The following is a 12774-nucleotide window of genomic DNA, read 5'->3' as shown; positions in this document are numbered from 1 at the left end:
TATAGTTAACAAGGAGAGTATGCACAGGCATCGGTAGACTTGATCATTTAGTGTGAGGATTAAAAATCCAAACCCATCTCATAGGAAACCACAGACTACGAGCTATATTTTGATACCTCTCCAATGTCGAAATCTAAAATGAAAACAAATTTATGAAAGTTAGTTAAATTGGCAAAAGAAACTTCATATATTGGGTGACAGAAATGTTAGACGACATTGCTGTGATTGCCTATCCGACCCATGAATTGGTTAAGAATAGATCACAAATTTAACATCCACTAGATGTTACCGCCCTTTAACATCAACTGGTTTTTATATGGAGATAAACATTGAAACTTTCAGCATAAGGACTGTTTAATATTATTGAATTATATTTTACTAGAGTTCTGTTAAATGAGAGCTTTAGAGGAAATACGTCTTAAGTATGAAAAGCTTTAGATGCATGTATATATCATCATTAGAATTTTCATATATATCTTTAATTACTGTATTGTGTTTCTCTTTATCTCTTTATCGCTATCACTTTCCATATTTCTGTTTCTCATTTCTTTTTTCCTTTGCCTAAACAACTCCAATATCACATTAATCACTGACATGCCTTTCTTCAAGTATTCACAATTTCAATGTCATTCCACAAAGCCTGCACACCAACAAAGACATCTTTAAATATTTTGCAAAGCCCGAGTCCAGCCTCATTAATTCTTAAATGAAATTCCAATAATTATAAGTGGCGCTCGACAATTTGGTCAAGGACCATTTTTGTCTAGCTGAATTGCTTGCCTCACAATTCTCAAAATAATGTTCAATGCAATTTTTAAATTCAAAATGTTAATGAAAGGGCTGCAACGTTGAATATCCATATAGAGAGTAATCATGGGATTAATGTTAGGGGGTTTATTTAGGATTTGCTTGAGGATGCATTTGTTGGTTTTATTTAGAGGGTTTATGTATAGGATTAATTTTGAGAACTTATTGAATAATTTCGATGGTACATTTACCATTTATTAAGAGGAAATAATATAAGAGATTTATTTATAATAAATTTGTGGGATTTTTTACAAAAATAATTCGTGAACGTCATCAGTCATCTTCACTGAATTATTATTGCAGCATTTCAAAGTCTCTTTACACTTCATTCATGTCTGGTTTTGCTCAAAAACTTTCCATTATGTAAAATTTTCAATATATATTATTCTATACATGTAATTCATATTTTGTTGAACCTGAGCAGGATATTAATATTTTGATTTGTTATGCAAATGTTTTAAAATTGTGCATTTCTTGTAATTATTGTCAATTTGACACAAAAAAATATACATTTACCTATTAATGTATCTTCTCTTAGGTTTATGTGTCGTCCACATGACACCTTGTATAATGATGAAATTGCACTAGGCCTTTTACCAGGATGGCTTGGCATAAGATCTTGCCCATCTGACAAGCACTCACTCAGCACTTTGACTGACGCACACACTCAATCCCTCGACTGTGACACATACCCAAAACCTTGACTGTTTAATAGACGCAGTTCTTTGACTGCATGACGCACACACTTATACACTATGACACACTCACGTCCTTGGCTCTATGACACAAACACACTTTACCCCTTTACTCTATGACTCCCACACTCAACCCTTTAATTGACATATCAACAAACAGGGCAGGTTTAAAGGAAAGGTCAATATAAATTCCATGTCCTCATGCAGATTAGCAAATAGGGCCTTTGATGCCTGATCAGTTTCTGGCTTGACATTCAACAAATTTTGAACCTTCAAACTTTTCAGAGACCTGTTCTCTACGATTAATGAAAACAAATTAAGTTGCCTGCTACCTGATACTTCAAAAGAACTTGTGCAAAATGGACGTAAATCAAATTTAATTAGAAACTGGGTCATGAAAGAATGTCGAAATAAATTTCGATATTAATTACTAATATGAACTTTTCCTAATACACGATAAAATTAACCTATGGAGTTGTAAGTAATAACATTAGGTGTAGGGTGAAGAATAAATAATTGTTGTGTTTGTAAAAGCAGTAGAGTATTAATATTATGATTATCATAATTATTGACAGTAAGCAATCAATACATATTTAATAAACAAATCAAAGGTTTCAGGTAATTATAAAAAATAGATCCAGTTCCTAACATGTAAGTGCATACTTTTCAAAAACACGAAGAGATTGACGTATGTGCTGAATATATAGTTCCTGAACTCCAGCTAGTTAAGCCAGCCACCACAACCCCCTTCATCAATATTTTTGAATGAAAAATACTTCACATACGACTCACAAACCCCTCCCCCCCCCCCCTATTTATAAATGAAAAACACTTCACACGAGACTCAAAAAACCCTCCCCCACCCCCCTGTTTATAAATGAAAAACACTTTACACACGACTCACAAACCTTATCTTATGGATTGTTCGTTAGAGGTGAGGTAGATTCCAGAGATACATTCACATATATGACGGTGTTACGTATTCAAAATCGGTATTCACTCATATATTAACGAATATTATTAAATATCAGAATTTGTTTATAGTTAGGTCTATGTTAGGTTTTTAGGTTCCGTTAGGAATTATATTGGTAAAGCATTTATAGCATTCCATCTCTAGAATATGTTCGCCCATGCGACCAGCTCCAAAGACGAGTTAGATAATATAAATATATTGTGTAATCGTAAACACACAAATTTTCTCGAATATAAATTAATGTCAATGAATAATTGTATGCACAATTAGGCCTAGGATAGGTTAAGTTAGGTGCTTTATTACGGTTGAAAGTGATTTGATTTTGCAGAACATTGGCGAATGACTTAGAGATTAGATTCGAACATGGAAAAAAAGCGAAGCACTGTGCAATTAATGTTCGGGCGTAGTTAGTTAAGAGTCTTGTGCAGAGTGATTTTCATTCGTAAGCTGCGAAGAAGCTGAATTGTCGAGTATTTACTAATTATTCATAAGGACGGGTTAGCCACTGTTTATGAGGCCAGGCTCGAAGCATTAGATTTTGCGATTTAATCATAGAAAGTGACCGAAGCATTGTCGAGAAAAGTTCGTACGTAATCACTTGTGATTACTGTGTAACTCGCCTTTCATTCACAAGAAAGAGGGTGCAACTGCAGGATTTAAACAGCCAGCATATGGAAATGTTGAAAATATGATTCTCTTGCATAACTTCCCATTTTCACCCCCTCCCCCCTTTACAAATTATAGCATCGAATGTAGTGTCATAACTATTGTTCTTAAAAGACTTATACATCGTGTAAAAGTCAAATTTACAAGATTAGCACTAAATTCAAGTGAAATATGATGTATAATCCTTGGGACGGGAAAACATCTGAGGATATTATAAGGAAATGATTACTTTCCTTCTCTGTGCAAGTTTGCTTAATCAGACCCGGTGTTTTCGTCATTAGGTGAAGGGACATAATTAAACCCGAGTCGGAAGAATATGCCTGAGACAGACACGTGTCTTAAGATGTCCAATTAATATGCATGTAAAACTTAAGTAGAGCAAATGACCATTGTACGCGACCTCAAAGCCTCCAAGACCAGGCTAGGTGGCAGTAGTGCCTCCAAGACCTGGCTAGGTGGCTGCAGTGTCTCCAAGATCAAGGTACGTGGCGGAAGCGCCTCCAAGATCAAGGTAGGTTGCGGAAGCGCCTCAAAGATCAGGGTAGTTGGCGGAAGCGCCTCCAAGATCAAGGTTGGTGGCGGAAGCGCCTCCAAGATCCGGGTAAGTGGCAGAAGCGCCTCCAAGATCAAGGTAGGTGGCGGAAGCGCCTCCAAGATCAAGGTACGTGGCGGAAGCGCCTCCAAGATCAAAGTACGTGGCGGAAGCGCCTCCAAGATCAAGGTAGGTGGCAGAAGCGCCTCCATGATCAAGGTAGGTGGCGGAAGCGCCTCCATGATCAAGGTAGGTGGCGGAAGCGCCTCCAAGATCAAGGTAGGTGGCGGAAGCGCCTCCAAGATCAAGGTAGGTGGCGGAAGCGCCTCCAAGATCCGGGTAAGTGGCAGAAGTGCCTCCAAGATCAAGGTAGGTGGCGGAAGCGCCTCCAAGATCAAGGTACGTGGCGGAAGCGCCTCCAAGATCAAGGTAGGTGGCGGAAGCGCCTCCAAGATCAAGGTAGGTGGCGGAAGCGCCTCCAAGATCAAGGTAGGTGGCGGAAGCGCCTCCAAGATCAAGGTAGGTGGCGGAAGCGCCTCCAAGATCAAGGTAGGTGGCGGAAGCGCCTCCAAGATCAAGGTAGGTGGCGGAAGCGCCTCCAAGATCAAGGTAGGTGGCGGAAGCGCCTCCAAGATCAAGGTAGGTGGCGGAAGCGCCTCCAAGATCAAGGTAGGTGGCGGAAGCGCCTCCAAGATCAAGGTAGGTGGCGGAAGCGCCTCCAAGATCAAGGTAGGTGGCGGAAGCGCCTCCAAGATCAAGGTAGGTGGCGGAAGCGCATCCAAGATCAAGGTAGGTGGCGAAAGGGCCTCCAAAATCAAGGTAGGTGGCAGAAGTGCCTCCAAAATCAAGTTAGGTGGCGGAAGTGCCTCCAAGATTAATGTAGTGGCGGAAGCGCCTCCAAGATATGGGTAGGTGGCAGAAGTGCCTCCAAGATAAAGATACGTGGCTATGGTGCCTCCAAAATAAAAGTAGGTGGCTATAGTGCCTCCAAAATAACGGCAGGTGGCTATAGTGCCGCCAAGATCTAAGTAGGTAGCTATAGTGCCTCCAAAATAAAGGTAGGTAGCTATAGTGCCTCCACGATCAGGTTAAGAAGTCCAATTAAAATAGCCGTAAACCGTAGGTAAGGCAAAAGACCTTTGTCCGCGACGTCAATGCCTCCAAGATCAAGGTAAAATGTCTTGGGGCTCCCCTTTGACCATGTGAAGAGGGGCTCCACATGGCGAAAAATATCCCATGAAAACAGAAGGAAATAGGAACGTACCTCGAATTGGTCGATTTCTTTCACACGATGAGCTGTTTTGTATTCACTTACCTGTAATGATAAGAAGACATTCAAAAGTGTTAGTCATGTGTTTTTATACATTTCAATCATAAACTAGAAATATATTGCAATCTCCTCATAATTTATCAGTTTTTAATCCAGTATATAAAGTATGTAACGTAGATTAAGTGTACACCTGAGGCTCGAGGTGTTGCTTACCTTGAGAGAAGAGACGAAGGCATTTTGGTCCATCGCCTAGTGAGGTTAGGCAGGGTATAGTAAATGCCTTTTTCCTATTAGTAACTGTTAAACACTTAATTATCCCAAGTCAATATTCAGTAACGTACAGAAGTATTAGTTTTTTTTTATTTTCTTGCCTGTTCTTACTGATTATCACAAAGTACTTTTTTGGATCATGCAAGACCAGCACCGAATAATTATAGCACTCGCGAGCAATATAAACACTCGAGATAACGCATTGTTTGCCGTCACAACAGCTAGTTCGCGCGTAACTCACTGTGACCAAACACGCATTTTCTTGTTCGTATCCGGCAGTTTATGTATATTTTCACTTTCACTTTAAACGCTTAAGTCTCACTCGTCACAACATAATCACAGGTAACCTCCTAATGGCCTGACCCACGGAATATAAAGGCTGAGATTATCTTTGTTTTTGGTTTCAAATGAACCTGTTAATAAACCTACTCGAAGCTAGGTGATGCTTCATCCAGCCCGTTTCATCACAGTTACAACTCGTCTTCTGGAAATGTTAATTCCCGAAGCCCGTCATCATCATCAACATAGGTTAAATACTCGTTTATCCAGCCGCCAAATCTAATATTTATGAATAAAATATCGGTTTACATACGACTCACAACTGACGACGTTTAAACATTTCTTGAATAGTGCTTCGCTGACGATTTCTGTTCGAATCGCAACTCAGTAAATGCTTCACTCACGAACTACAAATTTATCTAATCGCCCAGCCCGTCCTCCAAACAAAGTCCCAAAGTCCATTCCATGCACCCACCAAACATTCTGTTTATGAATGAAAAACGGTTTATACACGACTCACAACTGATGACATTCGAACACTTCCGGAACAGGTGCTTAACTAACGAATTTAGTACGAACCACAACGCTGTAAATGCTTCACCCGCGTACTACAAATAAAAATACTCGCCATCAGTACCTAAACACCTAACCTAACCTAACCAGTGCCTAAATATGTACAATATGGTAGTATAAAATAATATTAATTTATTTAAAAGAAAATTCCTGTTTTGAGAGAATAGAATGTTACCATTTATGGATTTGTTTTTGAGATCGACCACTAGATGGAATGAACTTGGTCTGAGGAGGGTTGCAGCTCCAACAAAATCTAAACACTTAACATAACTTACGCTTAGCTATATCTACAACTTTAATAAACAGTAATATCTTTCTATATGAGAACTACAAATTATTAATAGATAATACGTTAAAATTGATGACTGCGTTTGGGACGCAGCCGCAGCTTTAAACAAGAAAATGGGTAGTTCATTCTATCCAGTGGCCGGTTCCAAAGACGCATTCATCGGTTTAAACATGCTGTTCATTGAAAATAGCAATTTCCTGAAAAAAAATATTATTATTGTATATTAGCATATTGTGCATGTGTAGGCGAAGATTAGGTTAGGTATTCAGGTTGTGTTGGCAATTATTTGTATTTGTAGTACGTTGATAAATTATTTATCAAGTTGTCATTTGAACGGAGAACATCAGGGAAGCACTGTTCGAGAAATGTTCGAACGTCATCATTTGAGAGTCGTTTGTTTTTCATTTATAAACAAGAGGGAAGGAGGTTTCATGCATTTTAATATTTAGCTGGATAAAATGATCAGGAAAAAGGGGTGGAGGGACCCTCGACAAACGGCCGGGTTCCTATCCCCGTCGAGGGCTCTTGAGCAGTGTGTTGCAAAGCACGAGTCGCGAACCTTTACTAGGGTACCGAGATGCTGATCACAGGGTCAACAATGTAATATATTGGGGACCTTACTGACGTGCTTTGTCACCATAATTTTGACCGTAGTTATAAATGTGCGTTCAGGATTTTATTTTAAACAGACTGTTGTTTATCTTTTATAAAACACAGGATCAGACATCAGGCTTTTACTGGACAGTCATTATAAAAGTTCATCAGCTAAGAATGTATAAAATTTCTTTGGTTTCTGGAATTTTGTTGGTTTTATATATGGCAATGTTTTTAATTAATAATGAAGCTGTCATATTTTATGTATACATTAACTTTATTTGGAACACAAAGAAAGTTAATTGTTCCGTCACTGAAGAAGTCAAAGTCTTACAAATATCCTTACTACTGCTTCAAGCCTTACTAAGTTGACCTCCCGAACTATAAAATGTTCATAATCCGTGGCAACACATTGAAGAAAACAGCATCACTGAAGAAAGTGATGCTGTACAATTTGAACAGAATTAAATGTTCAGAGTTTGAACAAAATGTAAGGAACAACACAGTTTCCCCTCTCTGCTTTGTCTGAAAGTATCATTTTCTTGAAAATAAGTTTAAGCGAGAATGTAAAGCATTGGTAAAATGTTTATTTTTGAGGCGCCCCCCCCCAAAAAAAAAATTAACAAAGTGTTTAAACTAACACCTGAACCAAAATTAATAACCATTTTACGTATAGCTTTATGAACAAGGCAAAACCCACCAGGTTTGCCATCATTTTGAATCCGTGCTACATATGATTATCTTAGGAAGAGTACTTTTTTGTAGCTTCCTTTTATGGTTTGTTTCAAATGCCATGTTAAATTTTCGGCTCTGACAAGATTAAAAACAAAATGGAATCCGACTTGACAATTACAGCACTACCGTGTGTTCCTGCGGATTCGTAATTACAGCACTACGAACCAGAGCCAGGATTAATCAAGCATTTATGCTTCATCTTACGAAACCTCTACATCTTTACTAAATGTAAACAAAGACAAAATGTAGTAAACAGTTGCTCTTCGAAACTTCACTACACAATGTTTAACAATAAAAACCATCTCTTAGAGCTTTGGAGTTCATGAGCTGTTCCCTAAATATAGAAGCAGCCCTGATTAACGATTTATACTTTTCCTCAGTGGTTACGTAAATATCTTATGAATCCAGCTCAATATTGGACCAAAATAACGAGGGGGAAGTCCACGAAACACTATTCATTGTATGAACCAGAATGGGCCACCGTAAGTAACAAGGAGATTCGTCAGTTACACTGTCATCGTGCTAACAATTACATTAAAGTGAGGAATCAATGAGAACATAAGTAGGAGCCAAGTGGAGTATTCGAACCTGCACACTGGGGTACCCCCAAGCACAATCCTCATTTTTACACATTTTTTGTGTTTCTTTGACCATTTGAAGAGTATGTAGGGGGAACTCTTATAACACAGAGTGCATGCGAGTAATATGGGAAACAGAGCTTCAGTGGAAGCTTCAGGCCACCCCCTCCCCCCACCTACAGATAATCAAGTTGAGTTCCAAGATACATTTCTTTTGAGCATCTTGTGGTTAAGTGGTTTAAGGTGTGTCCTTTGGATTATCCACTGTGTAGGTTCGAGTCCTCCTTAAGGCTACTACTAATTCTCTCTCTGATGCATCACATTAATGTGATACTGGCGTACATGTAAACCATTTATATTTGTAGCAGAGTTTCTTTAAAACACGCTATTGAATATGACAGTGTTGGATCAATTATTCTAGCACAAACCTTCTACACGTGTTTTCTTAACAAAATAGGGGGGGGGGAAAAATGACGAGCTTATCACTACAAAAGTTTATTTAAATGGCCTTGCGCCAAGAAGCGAGTTTCATTAACCCGGTTAACATCTATGGAGTCTGGCCGACGGTTAGTAAGTCTGGCAATAAGAGGCGAGAGCTATATTACAGAAGCACAAATGGTAAACACAGATAGTCAATATAGTCACCATGAAGGATAAGCATAAGACAAGCAATATAAACAATCTGTGAAAAATAATTGTTTATATAATCACATATTCAAGTACATGGCATAAGTTATTGAAATAATGTTTAACTGACTTTTGTATTGCGCTTCCGCTGTCTACACTCTGATTGGCTCTTCAGCCAAATACACAATGCTTCGCCAATAGGAGTACGAACGAGAGCCGAGAATCACATTTATTGGCAGTTGTTGCCGTGGGTATTGGCATACTAGTTTCCCGAATTACTTTTCGTACCATTTGTTTTTAGTTAATCGGTTTACGGGTAATATTAAGCGTGCATTGTCTGCTTCAGCAGCTTACAAGGCAGAGGGAAATTTATGTAAATGAATGTTGGGAAAATATCAAACAATTCATCGCCCACACAATTCTACATTTAAAAGTGTTCCGATGTTACTGGTTCTCAAATAATACGCTGCCAAGCTTTAACTTTATTAAGAAACTTAAATACGAACAGCTGGAGGATAAGTCTGGATATTACTCTGGTTTACCGTCGAACCATCGTGCCTGCACCGAAAATAAGAGTATTTTAGTAACACATTAAGTAAGTAATTTAAAAGTTAAGAGTAAGATTCTACAGTACAAGATTACAGTAATATAAACTTTGGTTAGTTTAAACATGTAACGATAAAACCTGCCTCAAGATTTGGAAAAGCAAAAATTATGACAATTAGCAAAGACATATGGTAACGCACTGATTTATATTCTTACTGTAATTGAACTTAACTATGCCAGCAAGAAGTAGAAAGGTTGGTTTCCATGCTGGGAAATGCCAGGTTAAAAGTTTAACTAAAAAAGTGTCAAGATCTCAAAAATATTCACCAACGTTATGCGTACAATAATCAATATATAATGGGACGAACAATGGCCCATAAAAGAATTACATTACAGTCACAATTTAACCCATAAACTCACGCTTGTTTCTTACGTTACCCACTAAGAAAGCGAGACGTTGCTGAAGCGACGTTCGAAGATCACTAGTTCAAAGTCGCAAAGATCCAGTTGGCTCCTGCAATATAAGAAGAATGTACTATTTCTCCTTGAATATGCAAATAGACACTTGCACTTCACAATATCAAATTTGAGCCGCTTGTGCAGCGTAAAACAGGGAGAGTGCATTCCAGGACGTGTATCACTGTACTGGGTTGTATCGCCGCCTTTCCTCCCATGTAAACACAAAGGGGCGCTAATGTGGCAAGACGGGTATAATTGGTCTAATTAAGCAGGAGGAACTTATGGTACCAAGCATTGGTTAATTCCCTTTACTTGAATGCCGGTAACATTAGCCCTTCTTGCCTACACAAGGAACAGAAATACTTATAGAAATACTTATACAAAATAATATGACAATTTATTATTTTCTGCATAACACACACTCACACATACGCATACACACACACATCATGCTGCTTATAGACTTCTTTCATCTTTCACTATATAACGATCGCGGAAAATTAGCTTTTTCTTAGCGACTTTATGCATAACCTTTCACGATATACATCCTCGTCTCCCCTTGTCTTCTTGACTTTTACTTCTATTCCTCCTTTTTGCAAATTATTCCCCCAGTCACAGTTTATTCTCCATTCTTCGTTTTCCCTATTGTCCCTCCCCTTGGGCCGTCCACAAGTGGTTGGGACACCATTCCCCTCCCCCTACCCCCCGTCCCATCCCAAATCCTTATCCTGACCCCTTCCCAGCCCTATATATTCGTAATGGCTTGACGCTTTGCCCCTGATAATTCCCTTCCCTCCTTTGCATTGCGTCCCTCTGCTTGCTGCTGTTCCTGGTGCTGTTGCTATTCCTTCTGCTTGCTGGTAATGGTGATGCTGCTGTTATGGCTGCTTTCTCGTGATGCTGCTGCCTACTGCTACTTCTGCCGTTGTTACTGCTTTTGCTGCCGCTGCTGATGACAGGTATAATATTGGTGTTACTGAAAATTAGAACATGAGACCAAAGAAAACTTCCGAATGCAACTTTTGTTGCTACTCCTTCCACTGCTGCTGTTACTATTGTAGATTTTGCTGCTCTTATTTCTCTTCTTATTGTTGCAACTGCTACCGCTACTGGCCAGGATATTATTCCATACGTTGTTGCACTGTTGATGTTTCTAATTATACTTCTGCTGTTCTGCTGTTGCTGATGCCTTCGCTGCTTCTGTTAATATTTCTGCTACTGTTGCTACTACGGATGAAACTGAAACTGCTACTATTGCTGTTTCGTATGCCTTTGCTACCGCTTCTGTTGCTGCTTCGTATGACTCTGCTACTGTTCCTGCTTTGTATGCCTCTGTTACTGCTACTGTTTCTTCGGATCCGGGGTTCTCTTCAAAAGGCCAGAAATTGGTGAGGATATACGATCTTTATGCTCCAACCCTTTTGAACAGCATGCGCTGTTCAGCACAGATTCGTGAACAATGCCAAGTTCACTTTGTATATAAGGAAAGATTTATATTTCTCGTTGGTAATAGGACTTTTGTGTTCAGTATCGTTAAAAGAAGATTGTGTGTAGAAAATTGTGTTTTTAATTGTATGTGTGAGTGGAAAAGTACAGTACAAGGGCGACTAGTAGATAGCAGGAGCTGGGCACCTAGCATACAGCGGAAGCTAGACACCTAGCAGACAGCAGAAGCTGAACATCTAATAGACAGCAGTTGAACACTTAGCAGACAGCAGCTGAACACCTAGCAGAAGCTGAACACCTAGCAGATAGCAACTGAACACCTAGCAGACAGCAATAGCTGAACACGTAACAGACAGCAGCTGAACACGTAGCAGATAACAGGACGCAGAATAACCAGCGGACTGTTAGTGAGGAGTGAACGAGAGGCTTTAGCCATGAGATATTATATTACTGATGGGAACTGCCGCTGGAAATAATGGCTCGGGTCAGAAGGGAAGAGTTGATGTTCGCTGGTTTATAGTTGCTGGATGAAGGTTCCTGTTTAATGGTCAATAGATGATGATCAATAGTTGCTGACTTATGGTCACCTTCACAATCAATTACCTCCACAAATTGCACTAATAATATAAATTAGTTTTAGTAAAAAAAATTAAGGTTATGTGATGAAAGACTCGTAGCTGTTTTATGAGAAATATTTTTATTACTCATTAAGAGAGTTTTGTTTCTAATGCGACACAAATCATATTCATGCAGAATAATAAGTGTCAAAATGACATGTTGCAGAGGTGTTGCAGCAGTAACATGCAACAAGGGATCAATAGCCTGGTAATATGTCGACAAGAAGCGAGAGGAATGCCCGAAACGCTTTGCGTGTTAGTGGCTTTGCAAGAATGTAAAAACACTAATGTCATGTAATCTCACAAACCCAGTGTCCCTTATTGTACATATAAATAAGTAAATAAAAAAGATTCGCTTATCATCGCACCATATAAACTTGTGAGAAAATAATATGTATGGACTACTGTTCCAGTTTTTAGATAAGCTGGTTTTTTAGATAAACAGTAAACTAGTGTTTCTTGCTACTGCCAAGACACTGTAAATAAACATTGGTGCAGGATCAAGAGAGCACTTCAGAGATCCACTACCAGACCAAAACAACAAATTCACCAGTACAAAACAGTACTCCTGACAACAAACTATTGAAGAGAGTTCATGGTGGAATCGTTATCCTAAAATATATTCTTGTTTTCCCTCAGTAGAATATATGAATCTAATTTCCACCATCTGGCCCACTTAAGCCACTAGAGAATTGAAAACCGCGTATGCAAAGATCATTCCATTTCCTCGTAACTTCGCTTAATTATTTGGACTTTTTGGGGGAGGTCAAGATGCAGGCTGAAAGCCATGCAGTTCCATTATGCAAAAAAATGGCCCA

General features: G+C 39.0%; 1 protein-coding gene and 1 long non-coding RNA gene across 2 annotated transcripts; both read right to left on the bottom strand.

Moving 5' to 3' along the window:
* Positions 1-3670: 3670 nt before the first annotated feature.
* LOC123769068 (trophinin-like) lies at positions 3671-5189 on the bottom strand. The gene is made up of 3 exons (XM_069309048.1): positions 5157-5189; positions 4811-4988; positions 3671-4479 (listed from the first exon to the last, which is right to left on the bottom strand). Exons 1-3 carry the CDS (start codon positions 5187-5189, stop codon positions 3671-3673), a joined length of 1020 nt encoding a protein of 339 aa, XP_069165149.1.
* Positions 5190-8740: 3551 nt separating this feature from the next.
* On the bottom strand, positions 8741-10060 carry LOC138354630 (uncharacterized). The gene is made up of 2 exons (XR_011223612.1): positions 9868-10060; positions 8741-9446 (listed from the first exon to the last, which is right to left on the bottom strand). It is a non-coding gene; the product is annotated as an uncharacterized lncRNA (long non-coding RNA).
* Between the last annotated feature and the right edge of the window lie 2714 nt (positions 10061-12774).

Source organism: Procambarus clarkii, chromosome 64, assembly GCF_040958095.1.
Source record: "Procambarus clarkii isolate CNS0578487 chromosome 64, FALCON_Pclarkii_2.0, whole genome shotgun sequence".
NCBI classification, from domain to species: Eukaryota; Metazoa; Arthropoda; class Malacostraca; order Decapoda; family Cambaridae; genus Procambarus; species Procambarus clarkii.
Note: the sequence above shows the minus strand (reverse complement) of the source record. Positions and strands in the feature narration are given on the sequence as shown.